At 38.5% G+C, this 21,223-nt stretch overlaps 1 protein-coding gene across 2 annotated transcripts; it reads left to right on the plus strand.

Annotated features, from left to right (window-relative positions):
- Window positions 1-1,305: 1,305 nt before the first annotated feature.
- LOC132977513 (V-set and transmembrane domain-containing protein 2-like protein) lies at window positions 1,306-21,107 on the plus strand. 2 transcript variants are annotated; one of them, XM_061042133.1, is made up of 4 exons: window positions 1,308-1,605; window positions 16,454-16,623; window positions 19,537-19,581; window positions 20,138-21,107. In XM_061042133.1, exons 1-4 carry the CDS (start codon window positions 1,491-1,493, stop codon window positions 20,414-20,416), a joined length of 609 nt encoding a protein of 202 aa, XP_060898116.1. In that variant the 5' UTR covers window positions 1,308-1,490; the 3' UTR covers window positions 20,417-21,107. The 2 variants fall into 2 exon arrangements, with proteins under 2 accessions (XP_060898117.1, XP_060898116.1); XM_061042134.1 differs by lacking the exon at window positions 19,537-19,581 and having other exon boundaries at window positions 1,306-1,605.
- The last annotated feature ends 116 nt before the right edge of the window (window positions 21,108-21,223 follow it).

Consider the following 21,223-nt stretch of genomic DNA (forward strand, 5'->3'; position numbering starts at 1 on the left):
ACAATGGACAGAGAAGGAAGACAAAAATAGCCTTGAAATTACTCTCTTGAAATCCATGTGATGTTTTGTGTTTGTCCATTTTTACCACTGTCACGGGAGGTGGTGATTCTTTTTTGCACTACAGTGTGTTTTGCTCCACCTTTAGGGTCAGATGATCAGTGTACACTTAGATAGCAAACACTGTAGGACGGTACAGATCGGTTATTGTGGTGCCATTCCCTTCTTTTGAACTGTGGAAATGCAAATTAATGGGTTCCGTTCAATACCGAACTGAACTCAACCTCCCCTCCCTGAAATGGGGCTTTAGAGAAGCTTCCTATAAGTCAGCAGTGTAGCGAGGAGTACAGTTTGCTAAGAGGAGTTTTGTTGTTCCCTCTTGAATTTGTGGGGAGTGGGTTCTACTGTTTCAGACTCCAGGTTTGACAAAATCACAGTGGACACGTGGGAGGAGTAAGAGGGCCCAGTAGATGTTCTTGTGTTTCAACTTGGGCCAAATGTGGCCATACAAACAGTGTTGGAGCCAAATGATGTGTTTGTTTTGTGTCATGGTATTTTCCTTGTGGTTGTGTGTGTTGGCCCTCTACTGCGCACTATGTGTAGCCTGGGCGGATGCTGTGGTTATAGCAAGGCTCCAGGTGAGGTGGGACAGGTGATTGAATGGAGGCAAACAGTTTTTTTACCGTGTCAGCCTGTCAGAGTTAAACGCATCCAACGCGGATTTGTTTGTTTTATTTATAGACGTAGTGGTTCGTCATATTTTCCTTTACTTGATAAGAAGTGTTTAAAATAAATGGATTGAAATATCCAAATCAAATCATCAATGGACTGTGTTAATGTCTTCGAGCTATGCACGTGTCCGAACGCTTCCACATTCATCCCTCAAGTGACTTCTCCAAACAATATTGGGTTTGTTAAAATTGGTCACTACAAACAGTGTTACACTGTTTAGTTAAGCCTGAGTTTTGATTTGCAAGAAAATGAACTCACTCTCCTTGTTGTCAAACTGTTGACTATTTCAACTTAGGAAACTCATCACTATTGACCCTTTACCAAAATGTACTAAATATAATAAGCCACGGTAAACTAATTCACAGTCAGCAAATAGATTGTCATAAACTGTTTTCAAAGCTAAAACAAACATCACTGATGAGGAAGTGAGGTAACAGGATTCGAAACGACAATTGTGCAATAACTAAACTTAAATTATCATGAGATCCCTCAGCCTAATTGTTACAGTCAGTGTTAGCCGCTGCACCTGTCTGTCGCTGCGTGTCCCTCCTCCTCCGCCGGCCGCATCATCATCATCATCACCATCATCATCATCATCTCCTCCCGCAGAGCCGCGCGGAGCAGCAGAGTCTCTCCTCCAGCGTCAGCTTTCTGAATGTGACGGCTGCTCAGAGCCAGAGGTAGGGATATATCTTATTGAGCCTCTCCTCCTAATGTGACTATTTCATATACGACTTCTTGTGAAACCGGCCGGAAAAAAAATGGGAGCCATTGGAGTGATATTAAGGATTTTACAGTACGCGGGACTTTACGTTCAACTTAACGCAGCGCTCATCGTCGGACACGGCGATGTGGATAATCACATCTCTGGAAACGGTGAGTAGTTTGACTTCTGTTGTCGGTGGAAGTAGCCTATGGCTGGAGGATGATGCTTCTCTTATCTGTATATATTATCACTCATGAGAGGGAGTGACTGGGTGGGGTTAAGAAGAGGTTGTTGTTCACCTGGTGGTTATTTTGTTTCATATTTTAAGTTCATTCTTGCTGTTATTAATATGCTGACAGTTTTAAGTCTCGATGTTGTCCGTGTTAAACCAAATATGCATCACTTAAACTTCATAACTATTCCCATTAAAAGTGGTTGAATATGGTGAAGGGGGTGAAGCATTGGGATCGTATTAGTTACAGAAACCACTGTTTACAACTTGTAAAAAAGCTTATCAAGCAAATTTCTTTGTCCACTAATAAAACGATTTAAAGTTAGTTTGAACACAACCTATGTTTATCAAAAACAACAACAGCATGGCTTTTAAACGTTGTTTTCAAACTGTCACTGCTGATTAGAATGTCTTGACATTATTTAATTAGTTAGCCTAAGTTTTGTGTAAAAACACTGCTTTAACTCTCGGGTTGATTCTATTACCAATACTATTTTTTTTTTTTTATAGGTTTCTATGGACATGGTAGCGTCAAATGACCACTTCTATTTTCACCCTGGTAATTTACCAGAGTTAGGTCTAATAGCACTACAAAGTATCAACAACAAAAAGAAAATACATATAATGCTTATTTTCTTGAAGGGATCATGACTGTTATGGTGGTTTCAGGATGAAATTGGATCACCTTTTGGGTTTACCTGTATGAGTAAAGGAAGCTTTAACTCATGTCTAAGTAAGCTTTTAATTAGCTACACTTCTATCCTGAAAAATATAATGTTGAATAGGCCTACATTTTATGCAAAATAATGTAAAAAAAAAAAAAACGTTTTCCTTTGACCCAGCTTTGAACACTTGTGATCACCAGATTAATTTATGGTGAGAAACTCAATGGATGTTCTGACATGAGATTGAATTCTATAATAGTGAAAGTAAATGAAAAACACATCATGTGAAAAATCACAGCTACTGAAACACCCAATACAGTAGTAAAGTTATTTTGATAAGAACTGATGGGTAACAAAAAGTGGATTTTGCGAACCTACACTAAAGTAAAGTCTCACATTACTAAAGAATGTCTTATTGTGTTTGCAAGACTCGCTGGTATTACATAGACCGGTCAGAACTTATCTCTCTGTGTGTGTTTTCTTTACCTGATGTGATGGCTTTCTCAAGTGCACTTTTGTCAGTAAGGTTCAGGATTAAAACAGCTACTAAGGCAACCTTGTTACTGTGTCCTAAGTACTTTAATTTAAACATAGAGTACCCTGTTCTTCAATGTTATTCTTACTTTTGGAAAGGTGCATTACCAATCTGTTAAATGCTCCTGAAAAAAAAAGAATTTTGGGGTTACTTTGCTTCTTTTCTCTCTCTTGCCTTTTCATCCTTCTTTACATTTCTGATGCTTTTGTATGATTACCTAGATCTGCCTTTTTTAAAGCACTTCCTGCTGCAGCTCCACACATATATTTCCTGTTATCTAATTAAAACGTGTGGTAACCAATTCATCACTGTCTCACCAGTTGTCCCTTGATGCTTTTCTGCTTAGCAAGTTAGTTTTAGCTCAATCACTATAAATGAATGCGGCATGCGTGCAGCAGTTCCAAATAGATTGACTGTCTTGGGCAGGTTGGAAAATCAATTAGTAGCATTCATCCCAAAGGGAGTTAATTAGAATAGGCTATAATCGTTGTGTCTCAGACTGGCCATAAAGAAGAAGAAGAAATGCCTCCGGTTGTGCAGTCCTAACAAGAGTGAAAACTCCTCTGGAAAAAGAACAGCTTAGGTTTTTAAAACGTGACCGAGAAAACAAAACTAAAGCCATCAACTTACTCTTTGTGTCTTTTGTGGTTAAGAAATACTCTGGATCTTTTTTTTCCTTTTCAATCAGACTCTCCTCTAAATTGCCCAAGCAGAGGGTAGCTCAGCCTTCATACTGAGCAGAGAGGCTGCTTGTTAGATCCATCCCGAGTCATTTGTTTCAGATGAGTGTTTCTATCCAGGGCCTCTACCGGCACCTTGCAACCCCTGACTCCACTTCAGCTGAAGTGAAGATTGAGTCAAATTATAGCGCTCATAGGTGAAGAAAAACAACCAGGTTATAGTGATCAATACTTTCTGTGCATTGAGGGCTTCATGCTGTTTTTGCATGTGTGTCCTTGTGTGAGGTTTTGATGAGCCACACTTGGTTTCAGAATCATTTCCAGACCCCATGTTTTAGGTGGAGGACATTGTGATGTTAGTGCTCGCTTTAGCAGCACTTTTCCTGTTATCCCCGACCAGCGTAGCGCTCTCACGGTGAGGGGGCGTGTACCGATTCATTAGGCCTCCAAAGTGTCTGGGATCCTCTGCCAGGACTCTGCTTGGTGGCCTCTTAATGAGGACGTCCAGCCCCAACACTTTGCATTGGCTTTCAATTTAATGGAGGCTCTGACTGTGTGTGTGTGTGCGTGCGGCTGTGCGTGTGTGTGTGTGCGTGTGTGTGTGTGTGTGTGTGTGTGTGTGTGAGGCAGGAAACAGATTGTACAGTCATGCTGTCACAGTGCAGGCTGCTGGCAGAGGCTCAGCAGGAGAGAGGAGGACAGTTAAACAAGGTGTAGAGGATACCAGAAAAGAGTAAATTAAGAAGTACATTTCAACCTGAAGGGACAGCTGACTGTTCCAGTGATGTTGTCATCTAATGAAACTTGTCATGGCCTGTCCTGAATGAAATACTTCCCTGTTATATGCTATGAAATCAGTGTGAATGTACAAACTGTTAATTATTCCTATCAGGAAGCATCATCTTCTGTGTAAGGTTTATCCAGTTAAGTAGCATAACAGCAATGGCTGCAACCGACATGTTTTCACTCAGTCAAATGAAGGCATTAGCGTATGGTATACCTGTTCCAGTTATAGATTACCATTTAGATTAGTCTCTATCTTTTTATAGAGCTCAAGTTTAGATTTATCCAGAACTTTTTTTGTCTGACCAGCAGTCGGGGGATTGATACATTTACCATTGTAAAGACAAAGAGGAACGTGCACATTTAGGAAGTTACAACCAGTCAGTATTTTGGGCTTCTGTGTAGGAAACAAAAAGGGAAATAGATAATCACATTTTTTGCCTTTTCATTTGATTTAGGCTCTGGAAGTAACAAGATCAGGCTTTTGAGATAAGGCAAGATTTGGAGTCTTTGCAGTCAGAGAAAACCAATAGTACAGTCAAGTAGTTCAATAAAATAAAGTCACATAGGAAAGAGCTCACAAATTCACCAAGCCATAGACATTTTGTGTTGGATATGAACACCTCTGCTTGTAGTTTCATTGACATTGGTGGTTAATACAGAATAGTGGTGTCATAATTTGATTCCAAAGCAGGAGTTCATCGAAACATTTTAATTTTGATCATAGCGATTAAGAGCAAGGTTTCAAATGTAAATATTTTTGCTCTCCATTACCTTCTACTAATGCTTTTAATGAATGAATGCTTTTTAACAACTTCAGAGAATCCCACTCATCTGCTTACATGACAACTGAAAAGGAATATTCCACAAATTGTCCAGTTTACATGCAGCTTTGCAAACATAGATCAACCACAGCCATGCAAACTGTTTTCTTGTTCATCCGTACACAACTCATTGATGTGAGGTTTTTTTTTAATCTACAGTTTATTTAAATCTAAATCTATCAAATCAATCCTGGATTTGAAGAATTGTTCCACTCCTGAGTACAGTTCACAGGTGTATGTTGTGGTTAGAGCTTATTTAGACTACATGTTATTTTATCTTCACATTAGAATCTTTAATCTAAGGTGAAACCGAGCTACCAGTTTATATCTTTGCTTTGCTGCAGACTGGACACACCATGTGTTGCAGCTCGGTGTCTGATGTACTCAACTGTGCCTTCTCATAAAACCATACACAGCATCACTTAAAGGTTCTCAAGGGCAACATACTGTAACAGAACATAATGTTGTCTTTCATCCCAGAGGACTCCAGATGGAGTGCCCCTCACTTTCTCCAAAATTGCTCTGAGACTTGGTGTGTGTTGTCAACAACACGTGCTACTATATGTTGCCTCATACAGGGAGTAAACACAGAAATAGCCTCCGAGTCTTTGGTCCCATGGGCTATGAAAAATTCACTCTGTGGGCAGGAGTATCGCTGCTCACAGGCAGACAGCTGCCAGCTTGATTACCGGCTCTGTTCTTTTTTCATTATTTCGCCTTCCACCTTGAATTGAGGCTGAAGGTCTCCCAGCATGCAAATATTTCCCTGAGGAGGCTACTGTCTGTTCGCCCCAACGCTAATTCTGAAATAAATACAACTTAACGTGCCGAGTTCTGAGACAAGTTATTTTGTTTATCAGTGTGAATGTGATTTTTTGTCACTTACATGTAATGTTGATTCATGTTTTGGCACAATAATAAGGTTGACAGCAGTTTTCCTATTTGTAACATTTGACTTCATGTTTCACAGCACATGATCTACCAAAACAGGCTTTGTTGGTATTGGATAAAAATAAAAACCCTAAAACTTCAAAAATTGATTGCAGATGGAGATGAAAGCTATTTGAGATCAGGATAGATATCTGCAGCAGGTTTGTTTATAACAGGAGTTCCTCACGTAACCAACCTTTGGGGCTTCCCTCAATATCAAAACCATTCATCAAGTTAGAGAAATACCTTTTCTCTCAGGGATTCTGTTTACATTCACTAGAGGAGGAAGTTACAACGGTTATGTATTCACTGTGTCAGATTCAATGATTCAGTGCCCTCAGGATGAGGCTCAAATGAAGGTACTGAGCTAATGACTCTGACTTTACAAGCAGTCCCTATAAGGAGGAAACTTTTCATGTAAAATATTTTTGTTCTAAACCTGGAAAATATTTTCTACAATGATTTAGACTACAAGGGCTTCATTTGAAATTCCTCTAGTAGTAGAAACACCTCTCTCTTCTGTGTTCTCATGCTTTCAAATTTACTGTAAGGCTAAACATGATTACATTTCAGACATTATATACCCTTGTATTTCTTTTCATTCTTTGCCCTCTGTATATTCTCTTTGCTTCTTGTCCTTCATTACTTGTTTTTTTTGCCACTATACATGGTCCATGATTTTTGCAGTGGTGACCAATAACAGCTGCAAATGCTGAAACAGTTTCTATAAATAAATCAAGTTACAAAATTACAAATTCAAAAAGATCAGTGCAAAAGTCCACAGCAAATGCAATGTCATCTGCAAAAAAAATGTCAATGGCGCCCTCCACCCTCATGGGGCCTAAAAACGTCTTTCTCCCACCAACCAAGTCCAGCTTTGTAAATTACTTTTGATTTTCACTAAAATCCAGTTCAAAGTAATGCCCCCTACAGGCCTGGACCACATCCATATGCAACGTTTTTCTTTTGCATGTATGTTAGTAGTTTGTATGTAGCCCCTGTGGTCCAGAAAAAGTACAAATAAAATATCTTATATATCTAATATCTAATATCCTAAGATATTCATTTTTTTACTTTTCTGGACTTCAGGGGCTCCGTAGGTTTGTTTGGTTTTGACTTTGAAATGTTTTTGTTTTGACAGCATGTTAGCCTTTTAATGCATCCGTTTCTTCATTTGTACTTGCAGTGCTTTTCCATCATTGAATTTGGTTTGGACTTTGCATGTGATTGGAATTTCAAATAAGTAGTAACAACAGCTCTAGTATTCAGAGCCTGATATGACTTTTTCATCTGTGCCATTGAACGCCATTGTTTTCCAGAAACCCTTAAAGATAAGTGAGCCATACCATGGCCAATTTAATTAACAAGAACCGAGAATTATAGTTTATATTAATTCACCTAAGCTATGTATTAAACTAAGTTCACAAAAAGTGTATAAATCTACTTTAAGTAGTCCCCCAAAATGAAATGTCACCATTAACTGCTGTTTTAAGAAACAGCTGTAATTAATTAATGAACTGTAACACTTGTTCTTACCTTTTCGAGTGACATGAAAACATAGAAAGAAATTTCTTCTCCTCTTATGGCTCGACTAAAAAACAGATGCTTACTACTGTAGGTTGGTGACGAGCTTTTCTCCATCTCGCTCACTCACAAACTCTCACTCACATAGACAAGCAAAGAAACAGATGCTAATAAGCCTTTTGTAATTTAGTTATCCTCAAACAGCTCAAGCTTTCTCTTCAGCAGAGAGGAGGATGGGGGGGGGGGGGGGGGGGGTTATGGATTGACCTCGCACTGGCTCTCAGGCTGGATTTATCTCTCATTCTGCCTGGGACCTGATCAAAATATTAAGGTGAGGTTTGAGAAGTCCAGGAGTCTTAGCTTTCTTTTTTTTTCACTGCATCTGCCTTCTCTCATTGTTTTATCCCCCCTTTTATTTTTAATGAGTCTTTAGCAGTAGCCTCTGCGTTCTCATACCTATCATTGCTTTCTGAGCAAAGTAGTTAAAAAAGCAGAGGAGGCATTTTGAAAGTACATGTACAGTACAGAAGTTGCATCTTCAAATGAGGTATACCCTGCCTCTGTTTGAAGACTGCCTTTATAAAAATCTGTAAGAGGAAGAAAAAACCATCATGTGTCAGCGATATAGTGAGATAAATAAGAGGTAGTGTGTTTAAGATTTCTCTGTAAGTTCATTTCCTCACCTCAAAAAAACACACCTTCACTCTCTCCCCCAGTCCAGGGCTGAAAATGTTCCAGTGGAGTCAGCTTTCGTGTTGGTTTAGCATTCCACCAAGGTTATTGGATTGATTTCTGGTGAAGCTGCTGTGATTAGGGAAACAGTTGGATGTCTGCTAAGCAGGCTTGTCAGGCCCAGACATTGACACAGCGCTCACAGGAAGGCTGTCTGTTTGTCAACAAGTTGTGTTTAACAGGCAGGTAGAGGAAGGAGCCTGAATCACAAACTGAGAGGCAATCTGACAACTGTGAGATCAATAAAGCCCAGAGGAGGAGGAAGAGCAGGAGCAAGAGATGGAGGACGAGAGGAGGAGAGAGAGGAAGAGTAGGAGGAGGAGAGAGAGGAAGAGTAGGAGGAGGAGAGAGAGGAAGAGGAGGAGGATAGAGAGGAAGAGGAGGAGGAGAGAGAGGAAGAGTAGGAGGAAGGAAGGTGCAAAGTTTGGAGCATGATTTGGTTTTCATGGTTTGAGATGTACTCAGACATCTTTGTGTCTGTCAAAACTATCAAAGCATTTTAATTACACATTTTAAACATATTCTATTTTCCTTTAAATTACATAATAAGGGATTCTCAAATTAGAAGACATGGACTGATAGTTCTTATTTTATCCAGCAATCTCTTTTGAATGGCTTGGATTTCCCATGCTTATGTCGTGTGTGTGTGTGTGTGTGTGTGTGTGTGTGTGTGTGTGTGTGTGTGTGTGTGTGTGTGTGTGTGTGTGTGTGTGTGTGTGTGTGTGTGTGTGTGTCTGAAGAGATGAATCTGTCTGTTGTTGTATGTGAATTGCAGAGGCTCCACATTCTCCATTAGCTTCTTGTGGGACACATTTTGATGCATGGTATGGATGAAACATGTAACAGAAACACAGTGTTGATTGATTATATTTATAGGAGGATCCATTCTCCTCAGACATAACTTGGGGACGCTATATGCTATAGGCTTACTGGTGTTTTCCAGGTTGGAAGATGTTTAGGAATAAGATACCTTGATCTGCAAACAAAAACACAGCCAGCAGTGAACCTCCAGAAGGGACATAATGCCATATTGAAAGCTAAACAACATATTTGACCATTACTGTCAGACAATGGCGTATGTCATTAGCTAGGAAGTGGATCAATGTTAACATGACATTTTGAAAGTGTTATGAGATACAATAGGAAAGGCATAAACATGCTTAAAGGCTTTATTTGCAATTTTTTGATCCAGTAGATGTCGCTCTTGAGCACCAGCATGAAACCAAAACAACTCACGCTGCATTGTTGTGTTAGCATGCTAATGCTAGCAATCTTTATTATGCTCGTATCTTCACACTGCATGTAAATTTACCTGAAATGAGCGTGATCTAGAAACACAGTTAATCAGTGAGTACAGTATGTTATTCTTCTTTTCTCTAGTCCCTCAATTAAACAACTTTTATACGTGAGGGGAGGAGTCAGCCGGCCGTCCTGACGATGTAAACAAAGTGAAGATAGGACTCTGAAAACTCTGAAAACATCACAGACAGTGGGACTCGGGTGTTACACCCATTGTAGACAGTCATGACTCACAGAGTTATTTTCAGAGGATATACTTGATTTATATTACGAAAAATTACGCATATAAAGCCTTTAACTTTGTAAAAACAACATTGATAAACCATTATCTACCATCAGACAACAGCTAGTTTTTAGCACTTAGCCACTTCCCATCGATATGACCGTCTACTGGAAATTTGCTAACGCTGACATCTTTGCGTTCAAACACTCACTATGCTAACACTACTCTTAGCAAGTTCAACTTCTTATCATACTGCACAACACAATAATGTTAACTGTTGTCTATAATGAATCATATAAAACTTGGAAGTTGTCCCTGCACTGTTTATTGATAAATATTTGTCTCTCTCTGCATTTTACACGGTGTACAACGTGAAGACAAACCATTAGGACAGCACTCTTTGAGCTTCCCATACATGACTTCAGCGGGAAACAGCTGCTTAGTGAATGCAGTCAATTTATAATGGACTGATAATACACAGCTTCAATCCTCACAACTCCACACATACAGTGTGTGTTGACTATCCACAGGGCACCACACAATGTGAGAGACACACACACAGACACTAAGGCTCTCCCAGGATGCTCAGCACGTCGTGCCAGAGACAGTTGGCATAGCTCCAGGAAATGTATAGGCAGCTAGTTAGAGAGCTGGAAGCATCTCTTTATGCCACACAGCAGAGGCAACAGACACAGACAGCAAGCTCAGCGAGAGAGGAAGTGAATTAAAGCAGGAAGGTAGGTGAGAGTACAGGAAAAATGAGATAGATGGAGTCTCTAATGGGAAAAGGGAAACAGAAAAGGAAGTGAGAAAAGTAGTGCGTTTTTAACAACACGACTTGAGATGTTTCTGAGGTGCAGAGAGAGACATGAGATATGAAAGGGTTTAAACTACAGAAAAAAAAGAGGCAGATATCTGAAAAATACTGTTTCAGAACTAGGTCTTATTGGCTGTCTGACTGGGAAAATGTGAAAGTGCAGGTGTTACCTTGCAGCTATAAGCCTGTCCTACTGAAGCTCTGGACTCATGGGTGTATTTGAGGACTCCCCGTACAGTTCTCTCCTTGACTTGATATGCTACAACTTCAAACGACTGGAAAGACTATGCTAGCCTCATTATTTCACCATCATCTCCTTTGTACTGTTTTTTTTGTATAAAGTTCTCATAAAGGGCTTAACATTTAATCTGAAAAAAGGTATCAAGGTATAATATTTTGTGAGATCATAATCAAAATTGATTTTGATTATACTTATGTGGTCTGTTTTAAAGACAAACAGAGTCAGACAAACATCAGGCAAAAATGTATTGCTTTTAAGAAGTCAGTATAATGGCCATAATGCACAACTGTGAAACTATAAGCAGTAGATACAGAAACAATCTTTCTCCCACTTGAAATACATTGTAAATGGATATACAACAGCTCCCTTATTGCAGACATACAAAAACAAGAGCAGGCATCTCATTTTAAACCAGAGGTTAATTCAGTCTGCAGCTGATTCATTCTCAAAATGAGAACAATGTAAAGGGTTTAAATCCATGAATATGAGGGCTATAAGATCATGTTAAAGGACTAGGTCTAAATGTCTTCAGATTGAAAAGAGTATGACAGCTTCAGGCAGATTGGATGAAATCCCCCTGGAAGTATATTTGGATTCAGTTACTAACTGTAGGCAAAGGTGTACCCCCACATGAGCTTTTAGCGTTGTGTTAGTCCCAATATGTTGTGGTAGCTGATGTCATATCGTAATTTGACCACAAGAGGGCACCAGTGAGTCTGTTCTCTAATTGAAAAATCTTCAATTTAGTACTTTGGTAAAAAAATATATCTATATAATACTGTATATACTCAAAGAAGCAAATACAAGAAATTAAGTATTCATACTGTATGCGCTCAATATGTGGTAGTGTTATTGGCATCAAGAAATTACGATCATTTTATGTTTGTGTTAAAGTTGCACCTCACATGATAGAAGATAAATATATTCCTTACACTTTTGCTCTTGGTTTTCATGAAAAACCATTTCAATCTGCATGAGAATAAAAACTTTAACAGATTGGCTGTGCCTTGTTATAGTTGGAAATGAGCAACCGTTAAATTGAAAATGTCCAATAATGAAAAATGAATGTTAATGGACTTTATCTTGTAAAGCACTTCCATCTACCCAAAGCAAGTTTACACCATGTCACCATAGCAGAGGCTGAAAAAGTGTCCAACCATCCATACTACATGTACACACCACCAGTTTCTCAGGTGGAACAATTGAGGGTTCAGTGCCCAAGGACACTTTGCCATGTGTCTTCAGGAGCTTGGTTGAGAGACTCCACCATAAAGCCACAGCTGCCCCAGCTTTCCTTTATTTTGAGATGCAGCACAGTTTGTTTTTTTTCTAATTTGATTTTCATAGCAGCCTTTTTTGTTCTCACTTGTCACTCTTTCTTTGTCTTTTACGGTGTTCTTTCAGTCTCTTTAAAGTGACAGATGCTGCAAGCTGTGCTCTGCCACTGCCTGTTCATACTGTATCTCAAGGACAAAAAAAAACCTGCCAGTTGCTGCATCAAATACTAAGAAAACCCAGATGATTGAAAGGCCTTCCCCTGTATTGTTTTTATGCACAGTGAAGTTCTCTTCTTTTCTAGGCTTCAACTGTGGCACCATATGTTCAAAACACATTATTACAAGACATTGTGATAAATTTAGACTTACCTTCTTGTTCCCATCATCAGGCATTTGGGATAGGGGTTGGCAGTCCTGAAAAGGAAGATATAGAGAAGAAAATAATGTTGGAAATAAGAATAGGACTGAAAATGAGGAACATATTTTTGTAGATTGTTGATATTACATTCGGGACCCAGGCCTGACCCTAAAGTGTAGTTTATTTAATAAGTATGAACACAAACATACTGTACTCACGGTACTGTGCCCGAGTCCGCTTGAAGAGGTGGTCTCGGGCATGACTCATTAGTATTCAAGTTAGCAGCAGATGTGAAGGTAACCATGCTCAAACAAGGAAGAGGAACACTATGTGACGTCATTCTAAACGGCTTCTGTCGCTTAAAAAAATGTGGTATCTGTGCAGCATGGCCCATTTCATTCTCTGAGCTGCACGGTACATGTGGAAGTAGGGAGAGGGTCATTGTTGGCGTAACAGAAATAACATCCACAGCTGGGTGGACTCAACCCGCAAGTGGTTGCCATGGCTGCTACTTCTTTCTGCTTTTTGCCGAATTAACAAACCAACTATGTGCATCGGACATGCCCAAATGTTCTCGGGTACTCAACAATGTCACTAATGTAAACGCAGACCAGCAGAATAGAGGGAAGGGGGAGCAATCGTTTTCCGGCACGTTAACGATTGTGCCTAATGTGAAAAAGCCCGATAACAGCTTCTAAACACTCACACAAGTTGCTTTAATTCTTAAAATGTAGTCAGGGGCATTTTTCTTTCCCGCTTATAAACACATTGTAATTTAGCAGAGCAAGTTTTCAAAAATCATTTAAGAAAGTATTTGCTTGTCAGCTCTTTTTTTTTTTTAATCCTGCATTTCCTGTCATTAGAACAGACAGGCATCATCAGATGAAGGTGGATCATTTCACCAGCTGTGATTACAGTCAATAAGGCATCACTGAAACAGGTAGCACCACAGGAACATGTCCCAGAAAATATATACTACTGTGATTTAATTCACAAGAAACCTGTGCAGAAGCGTTGGTTTTGTTTTTCATCTATGTTTATCCATACTTAGATTCACATCAATAAAATCACATCTTAGTATTGAGTTAGATTGTGAAACAGTGTAATATCTGTAAATGTTCTAGAGTAATAATATCCAAAATGAAATAATAATAATAATAATAATAATCCTTAGTAAAAGGGTTTGCACTTTTCAGCATTTTCCATCTTTTTAACAAACTTTTAAAACGGAATAAAGACAATAGCCAAAAACATTTTCCTGTTGATCAGGATGTAAGCCAGCAGTAAATACTAAAGCACAGGATTTGATTAGAGCTTTGTTATACTGATGTCCAAAAGAGGTAAAAATGCAGAAAACTCTCATTAAAGCAGGGAACCAGCCAACAGAAAAGATCCCACAGGTGGCAAACAATAGCATTAAATACTTTTTGGATGAACCATTTTGCTATTAAGAAGTACATAGTTCAACCAACTCTTAAAGATATAAAGTATATTGTTAACATCAACCTTTTCGTCAAGCATTAAAATGTATAACAAGTGTAAGATATAGTATTCAAGCTAACTTTTATTAGACCACAGCTGATTTTAAACACATTTCACAAAGAGATATCACTGTCCTTCCCTCTCTTAAAGTCTCACTTTATGAGGTTGAGGATGAGAGCACCATCCTCAACCAGGAAGTGGATCTTGGAGAAAACCATGATTAGAAATCAGCAAGAATGAAAATAATTCTAATTTAGTGATAAACGTTGCAAATGTATGAATCAACTTAAATGAATTTTGATTGATAAAGATTAACATATCACAAAAAGACAAGAAAATATACAACTTCAGGTCCTCTTCCTATAGCTCTTTCTCAAGCCGACCATCTCGTCTAATGAAGACCTCACTGATGAGATTATGGCTTGTAAACAGATCCTGGGTTAACTTTTTGTTTTGTTTTCATTTCTTTTTATTTCATAATAGCATAGTATTGTTTATTTTTAGTCCTTTTTTTGTGCCTTCATTTAGAGATAGGACAGTGGATAGAGTCAGAAACTGGGGAGAGAGAGAGAGAGAGAGAGTGGGGAATGACATGCGAGAAAGGAGCCACAGGTCAGATTCTAACCCGGGCCGCCCACCTGGATGACTACAGCCTCCGTACATGGGTCGTGTGCACTAACCACAGTATTGTTACATACATATTTCACTTTTTACTTTTAGCACAATAGAGGAGAGCTGAACTTAAGAGTGCGAAAGACAGTGCTGACGGCTTTTAAAAGTACCTCCAGGTTTCCATGAATGAACACGTGTTTATCACTATAACACATTTTTATGAAGTGAGGAGACATTTTCAGGGTCTTAAATCCTAAATGTGAAGACTTTCCTGAGTATTTGTTCAGGATTCATATGTTATTAAGCCTAAATTAAGCCTATTCATAACTGACTCAGATGAGGAATGTGTTATTGCTGTTAGCTTGTCTGGGATGTACAGTAAAAAGCTGTTATTGGTAGTCTGTGTAAGTTATAAAGTGACGTTGTTCTGTAAATATAGCTGCAGCTATTCACATGTTTCTTTCTTTCCTTCCTTATGTGTGTGTGTGTGTGTGTGTGTGTGTGTGTGTGTGTCCCTATCCCTTTACCTTCTTGTCTCTTTCTTTCTCGACACGCTCACCTCAGTTCTACCCTTTCTCTCCTTTCCTCTTCCTGTCTCTTCCTTCCTGGCCCCTTGCACAGCTCTGTCCCTGCAGTACCTTTTCTCCAAACAAATGAGTCACTGACGAATTTCAAGCAGTGCACCTCTGCATAACCCTTAAGGGCCAAGTCAATCAGATGACACAAATACTCCTATTCCTGTCATATTTCCTAAATGCGCTCAAACATAATCAATGGTATCAGTGAGCCTGAGAGGGACGATGTAGGAGTGGAATGAGTGATAGGAGGAGGAAGCTGAAAATAATCCTCAATAGGGATTACAACTATAAACTTAGATTTAAACAATGCAAATGTTTATTATGCATTATGTATTTCCTACACAGTATATTATCTTTAGATTTACTTGTACTGAATGAATATTGAATAAACTGAGATAATGAGATAACGTCTTCTGATGTTACCTTAGCATGCAGATGTACAGAAATTAGAAGAACAAAAAAAAAGATCCTTGCTGTTGGTTTAATTGTATGCAATGTTTGAATTTAACCAGCGTGAAGCCTGTTAGCCCATTATTAAAGTGAATATACCGTTCCCATTTTTCTTATTGAAAAGTAAATATAGTAAATAAATCAATATCTGTGCTTCAAACCCTTCTCCATAGTTTTCAAGATAAATGTAGACATCTCAATAGGTGGACACAATGAGGTTTCCAAAAAAAGAATTCACAATTGTTTCTTAATCTTATAATAGTTCTTCTATAAAGAGTCTGATTCGTGCCTTTTATTTTAATCTTTCTTTGTTTTTTGTATGATATTCACTAAAGGGTGCATATTTCAAAGAGGGAAAAATATCTTTCCTGTGATCATGAAAAGAAAAGATGGGCTTTAATCTTTCATAGAGTTTTTTAAAAAATGTGTGCTGTTTTTAGATAAAGGTACTTTAGGGTCAGTTTATGTCTCCATTTTTTGCTTTAGCATGCTTTGCTTGAAGCCTCCCTCATGAACAATCTGCACGTGTCAGGAAAGTGTTACAGAAAATGATCTGTGATGACACTCCCAACAGTCACTGGAGTTCAAAGCAGATAATGTGAAGTTCTCTGGGCAAGTGGCAAATCTGTATATTAATAATAATATAGGTTATGAATTATACATGATGGATAATTCCAACAAATGGACACCAAGTAACCATAGCAACTGTTTTACAGCGGTAACAGCAGGTTTGTAGAGTTTGTTTTACAATTCTCTTTCTTTTTTCTTTCTTTCAGCGCTCTTTACAGAAGTTCCACATGACATCACGACACAGAGCGGTGAGGATGTAGAAATGGCTTGTTCCTTCCGTGGGGCGGGCTCGCCCTCCTACTCCCTGGAGATCCAGTGGTGGTACATCAAGGACCACAGCGGCCGGCAAGCGAAGACGTCCCAGATCACTAATGATGTAAGCTGTGATGTAAAGTTACCAGCTGGGTTAAGGCAGGGTTAGGTTTAACCAAACAGGGCTGACAATTGATGGAATGCTGATCTTTAGTGAATTAACAATACCTCTAACACTTTAAAATATTGTGTCATCACCTCATAATGCCAGCTTAGAAGTGAGTTTTCCAGCATGTTGCAATCACTCCACACACTTTGCGTCTTTTACCCCGACACAGATTTGAGGAAGTCAAACAGATAGAAAATGTCATGTTTGCATTAAAAGCTCTCTCCAGCAATTGTGGAGTGCTCAGGACAGTCAACCAGGGCACGTTAAGGAAATCAAACTCACATCAGAGAGGCAGTCAGTGAAAAAGGCTGCAGGACTTTGTGCCAAGTTGGACACCTTAGAGGTGGTAACATACTTGACTGGATCCCCACAAACAGCACGCAGCTAGAGTAACGAGAAGGCAGCAGTCCAGCTTTTTTCCTCTTTATTTTTTTTAACAATATGTTTATTGAGTTTTAAACATTTTTACAAGACACACAATTACAATTAAATAAATTCTAAGGAAGATATACACATGCACATATATACACATTTATAAAAAGTAAAATATAATAATACAAAATAAAAAAAAATAAAAAACTTTAATTACAAAATGTTGCAAAATGATTACTGTCCGTATTAAATAAAAATAACAAGACGGAGTACATTGCCATAGATGATTTGTTAATCACAAATATTCTGCCCTAGGAGTTTCTGCAAAAATGACCACAATTACAGACATTGCCAACTCTTTACCAGGCGAGCTCAAAATATGTGACAGATCTTTATCCTGAAGAAAATTAATATATAGGCCCCAGATATCATCAAATAATTCTCGTTTGTCTTTAAGTGTATATGTTATCTTCTTTTTTCCTCTTTATTGTGATAAGACAGCAAGACCAGTTCCAAGTTCAGGACAGTTAGAAGGGTGGCCTTAAATGTCATACAAGCACTAGCTTCAGTAGAGGAGACATAGAGGATATAGCGTGGAGCCAGGTTTGACAATTTAGAGAAAAAGTCACAAATGAAATATTTCTAGTGGTCAATTATAATAAAGAGGCATGTGTTACTGACTCTGAGGGTGAGAAGGGATAAGTTGTCTCAGACATTTCAGTTACTCAATCCACAGATAATGTTTCCACATGTTTTTGCGGTGCTTCAGATTTCAAACTTTGCTCTTGACAGATTGCCAGTGTTAGCAGACGTGTTCTCTTCGACCACAAAATGAGCTGGAAAACAGCATGAGCAAAATATGACTCAGCTCATATTTCACTGATGCCGATAGATTCGGACCAAGACTAGAACAACATGTGCCCGGGGGGGCCTCACAGGACCTGGTCTGGATCTTAATTAAAACCATGTGTTGAATTGACAGTGCAACAAAAACTAGCAAGCAAGTGGATGCTCAATAAATAATGTATTACTGTTTTAAACTTAAAGTGGTATTAGTTGAAATAGTTAGCCAAATGTGATAACAACGACTGAATAATAAATATACAGTAAACATGATAAAGAAACAGTGGGAAGAGCTAGGTAAAGCAGATAGTAATAGCTTTTAGTAAAAGGCAACAGTTGAGGTGGGAAAAAAATGAATACATGAGCTTTTGAAGAAGTTAGTAATGAGTGAAGTGTTGAAACGGTTAATTACCTCTGAAAAATCAACTGCCAATTTAGTGAGCTAAACATAACTCAACAACTGTTTCTGACAGTAAACACTGAGTAGACACTAAATCTAATTGTTGAAATAGTTAGGTGTAACTACAACTGACTAACAAAATGACTGATTAGAAGTGAAACATGATATGAACTGTTTTTAATGTGTAAGCTGCTCTGCTTGTCTGTGTTACTGACTGATGTTTTTTTTACTGTTTTATCTGGAGAGAGAGATCTATTCTATTCTATTCTATATTATTTTTATTCTGTAGAACAGGTAAATATTAGAGGACACTAAGCCTTTCTCTAAATAGCTGATAAAATGTTATATTTGAATATTGTTTATCGTCCATTAAACATTTTGATTTCTGTCTATATTTAACTAAACAGCATTTTTAGAAATCTCTATTGAAGTCAAAGAAAAGCCGTACAGAATATTACTAGATAGATAGATATTTATTTCTGAACTTTAAACTACAGCTATTTTCTTATACATGATATCTACTTTTAGTTTACTCTGCAAACAAAGTCGATGTCCTCAAGGTTAAACATTTTATCATCCCAAAGTCCATTTCCAGCTTCACTTTCATTTATGCAGGACTGCAATGCTTGAGCTGAACCTATAGCTCCCCGTATATCAGGCAGAGGAAAATGCAATATTAGCCATGGCAGAAACCCCCTGGCACAGCAGCGAAGGGATAATTGCTGATTCACATTTGCTAGCACTGGAGGAACAGGTGGATTCTCTCCCATCATGGGGGAACTCTGCTCCCCTGTTGTGCCTCTAGACTCTATAATTGGCACTGAGAAAGAAATAGATTTTCAAAATCTTGGTCTGCTGCATGCATAATTCATATCTATGCCAAACTGAATACCTCAGTGCCTCTGCATACACATCCACACACAGCAGGCTTTTCAGAGGCTTATGTGCTTGGTTCTTTAGATTTGGAGTTCTACACACACAATCATACATGCATATTAAAGCACACACACACACACACACACACACACACACACACACACACACACACACACACACACACACACACACACACACACACACACACAAACATACATTAAAGGTTAACCACCAGACACTGAAGGAACTACAATGATGGCATCTTTAGTCCTTAGAAGCTGAGTTTTGTTAAAGATATCAAACATGTTTCTTACTGTAATGTTTTTCAGCCTTGATAAGCCTTCTGTTGCTTATTCATCATCCATATTTCTGTGCAGGTTGAACCCCTGGAGAAAACATCAAAAGATGCCACCAAAATTAGCGTGAGTCTGATCATACAACAACATGTCAACGAGCACAACGCAAAAGACAATATCAAACTGAACTATGAGCATGTTTTTTATGCAGTTTGAAATGAGACAGACTGTGTCCTGGAAGTCATAACTGTATGGTCCTTTATATTGTTGGCTTGCCATTTTGTTGTGCTTGTTAAAACTGTTTGACAATTATTCCCTATATAGCACTATTTCAAGCTGCATTGAAGTTAACAGTGCAGAGAAAATGTAGTGCCCTAAAGTTTTGCTTTCATTTTACTGATGAGCTCACTATATAGTACTTAAAGGCTTTCTATGTGATTTTTCACACTTAAATATAATATAAATCAAGTATATCCTCTGAAAATAACTCTGTGAGTCATGACTGTCTACAATGGGTGTAACACCCGAGTCCCACTGTCTGTGATGTTTTCAGAGTTTTCAGAGTCCTATCTTCACTTTGTTTACATCGTCAGGACAGCTGGCTGAGTGAAAGATTTCAGACATACCAATCTTCTGACATATGGCTTTGAATAAAATATTTTTTGTCTTTTATGACTAAAAGGTTGTAAAAGTTGCCGGCAGCAACATCTCCCACAAGCTCCGCCTCTCCAGTGTCAAGCCATCAGACGAGGGCACATACGAGTGTCGAGTCATCGACTTCAGTGGCACCAAAGGACAACAACACCACCGTGTTCGGGCCTACCTCCAGGTGGAGCCTGAGAGGAGACAGGGCATACACCAGCAGCAGCAGCAGCAGCCACAGCACCAAACTGAGGGCAGGGGCCTGAAGAGGAGATCAGCCGGCAGCACCACTGACTGTACCGAGAGCTGCCTGATTTAAAGAGGAGGGTCTGCCATCTGTCTGCATGTTCAAGACATTTCTCTCCAATAAGGGACTGTCATCAACACACACACACACACACACACACACACACGTCACCACAGAGACGAAGAGTCAGACAAAACTGGACAATTTGTATTCAATATCAAAGCTAACTTGAAGTTTTTTTTTAACAGAGAGAAAGGACGGTTTCCTTTGCAATGTGCCAGTTCTTACATGAGCAAAAGCCAAAAGCTGCAGTCTTTCAAAGTAAATGCTTTTTAAAGGAATAAAGAATGAATTCAGCTTTTTTTTTCCTACATCTAATCTTTTCAAAGCACATTGATTTCATCCATGTAATCTATGTTTAAACAATGTACTTAACTTTCTATAAAACTACTGGAATGTTTGCAATATAAAAAATATATGCTTTCGTCACATCAAGTTAAAATATATATTCTTGTGTACATTCTTACTCAGCAACGTAGACTTTTATTATCATTCAAGTAAATTAAACTCTACTGCTACTTAACCAAATGACTCCAGAGACATAAGTACGTTAATCTCTTCAAACTTTTGTCACCATTTTTCTCAACCACAGTCCTAACTTTTTATTCTTTACTTTCATGTCTTTGTCATTTGAATCCCTTAACTGTGTTTAAGTTCTGCTGTTTGATATCTGCTTTGTTGAATACATTAATTTGAAAACACATTGAAGTGCTTTCTGTATTGTTTTTATTTACTATCCTGAAGACTCACTATGCTAAACACTCGGAGAAGGGATTGATTCCACCACAGTACAAAATAAAGGTTTCAAGTAGTTAAAGT

Source organism: Labrus mixtus, chromosome 7 (assembly GCF_963584025.1).
Source record: "Labrus mixtus chromosome 7, fLabMix1.1, whole genome shotgun sequence".
Classification (NCBI taxonomy): domain Eukaryota; kingdom Metazoa; phylum Chordata; class Actinopteri; order Labriformes; family Labridae; genus Labrus; species Labrus mixtus.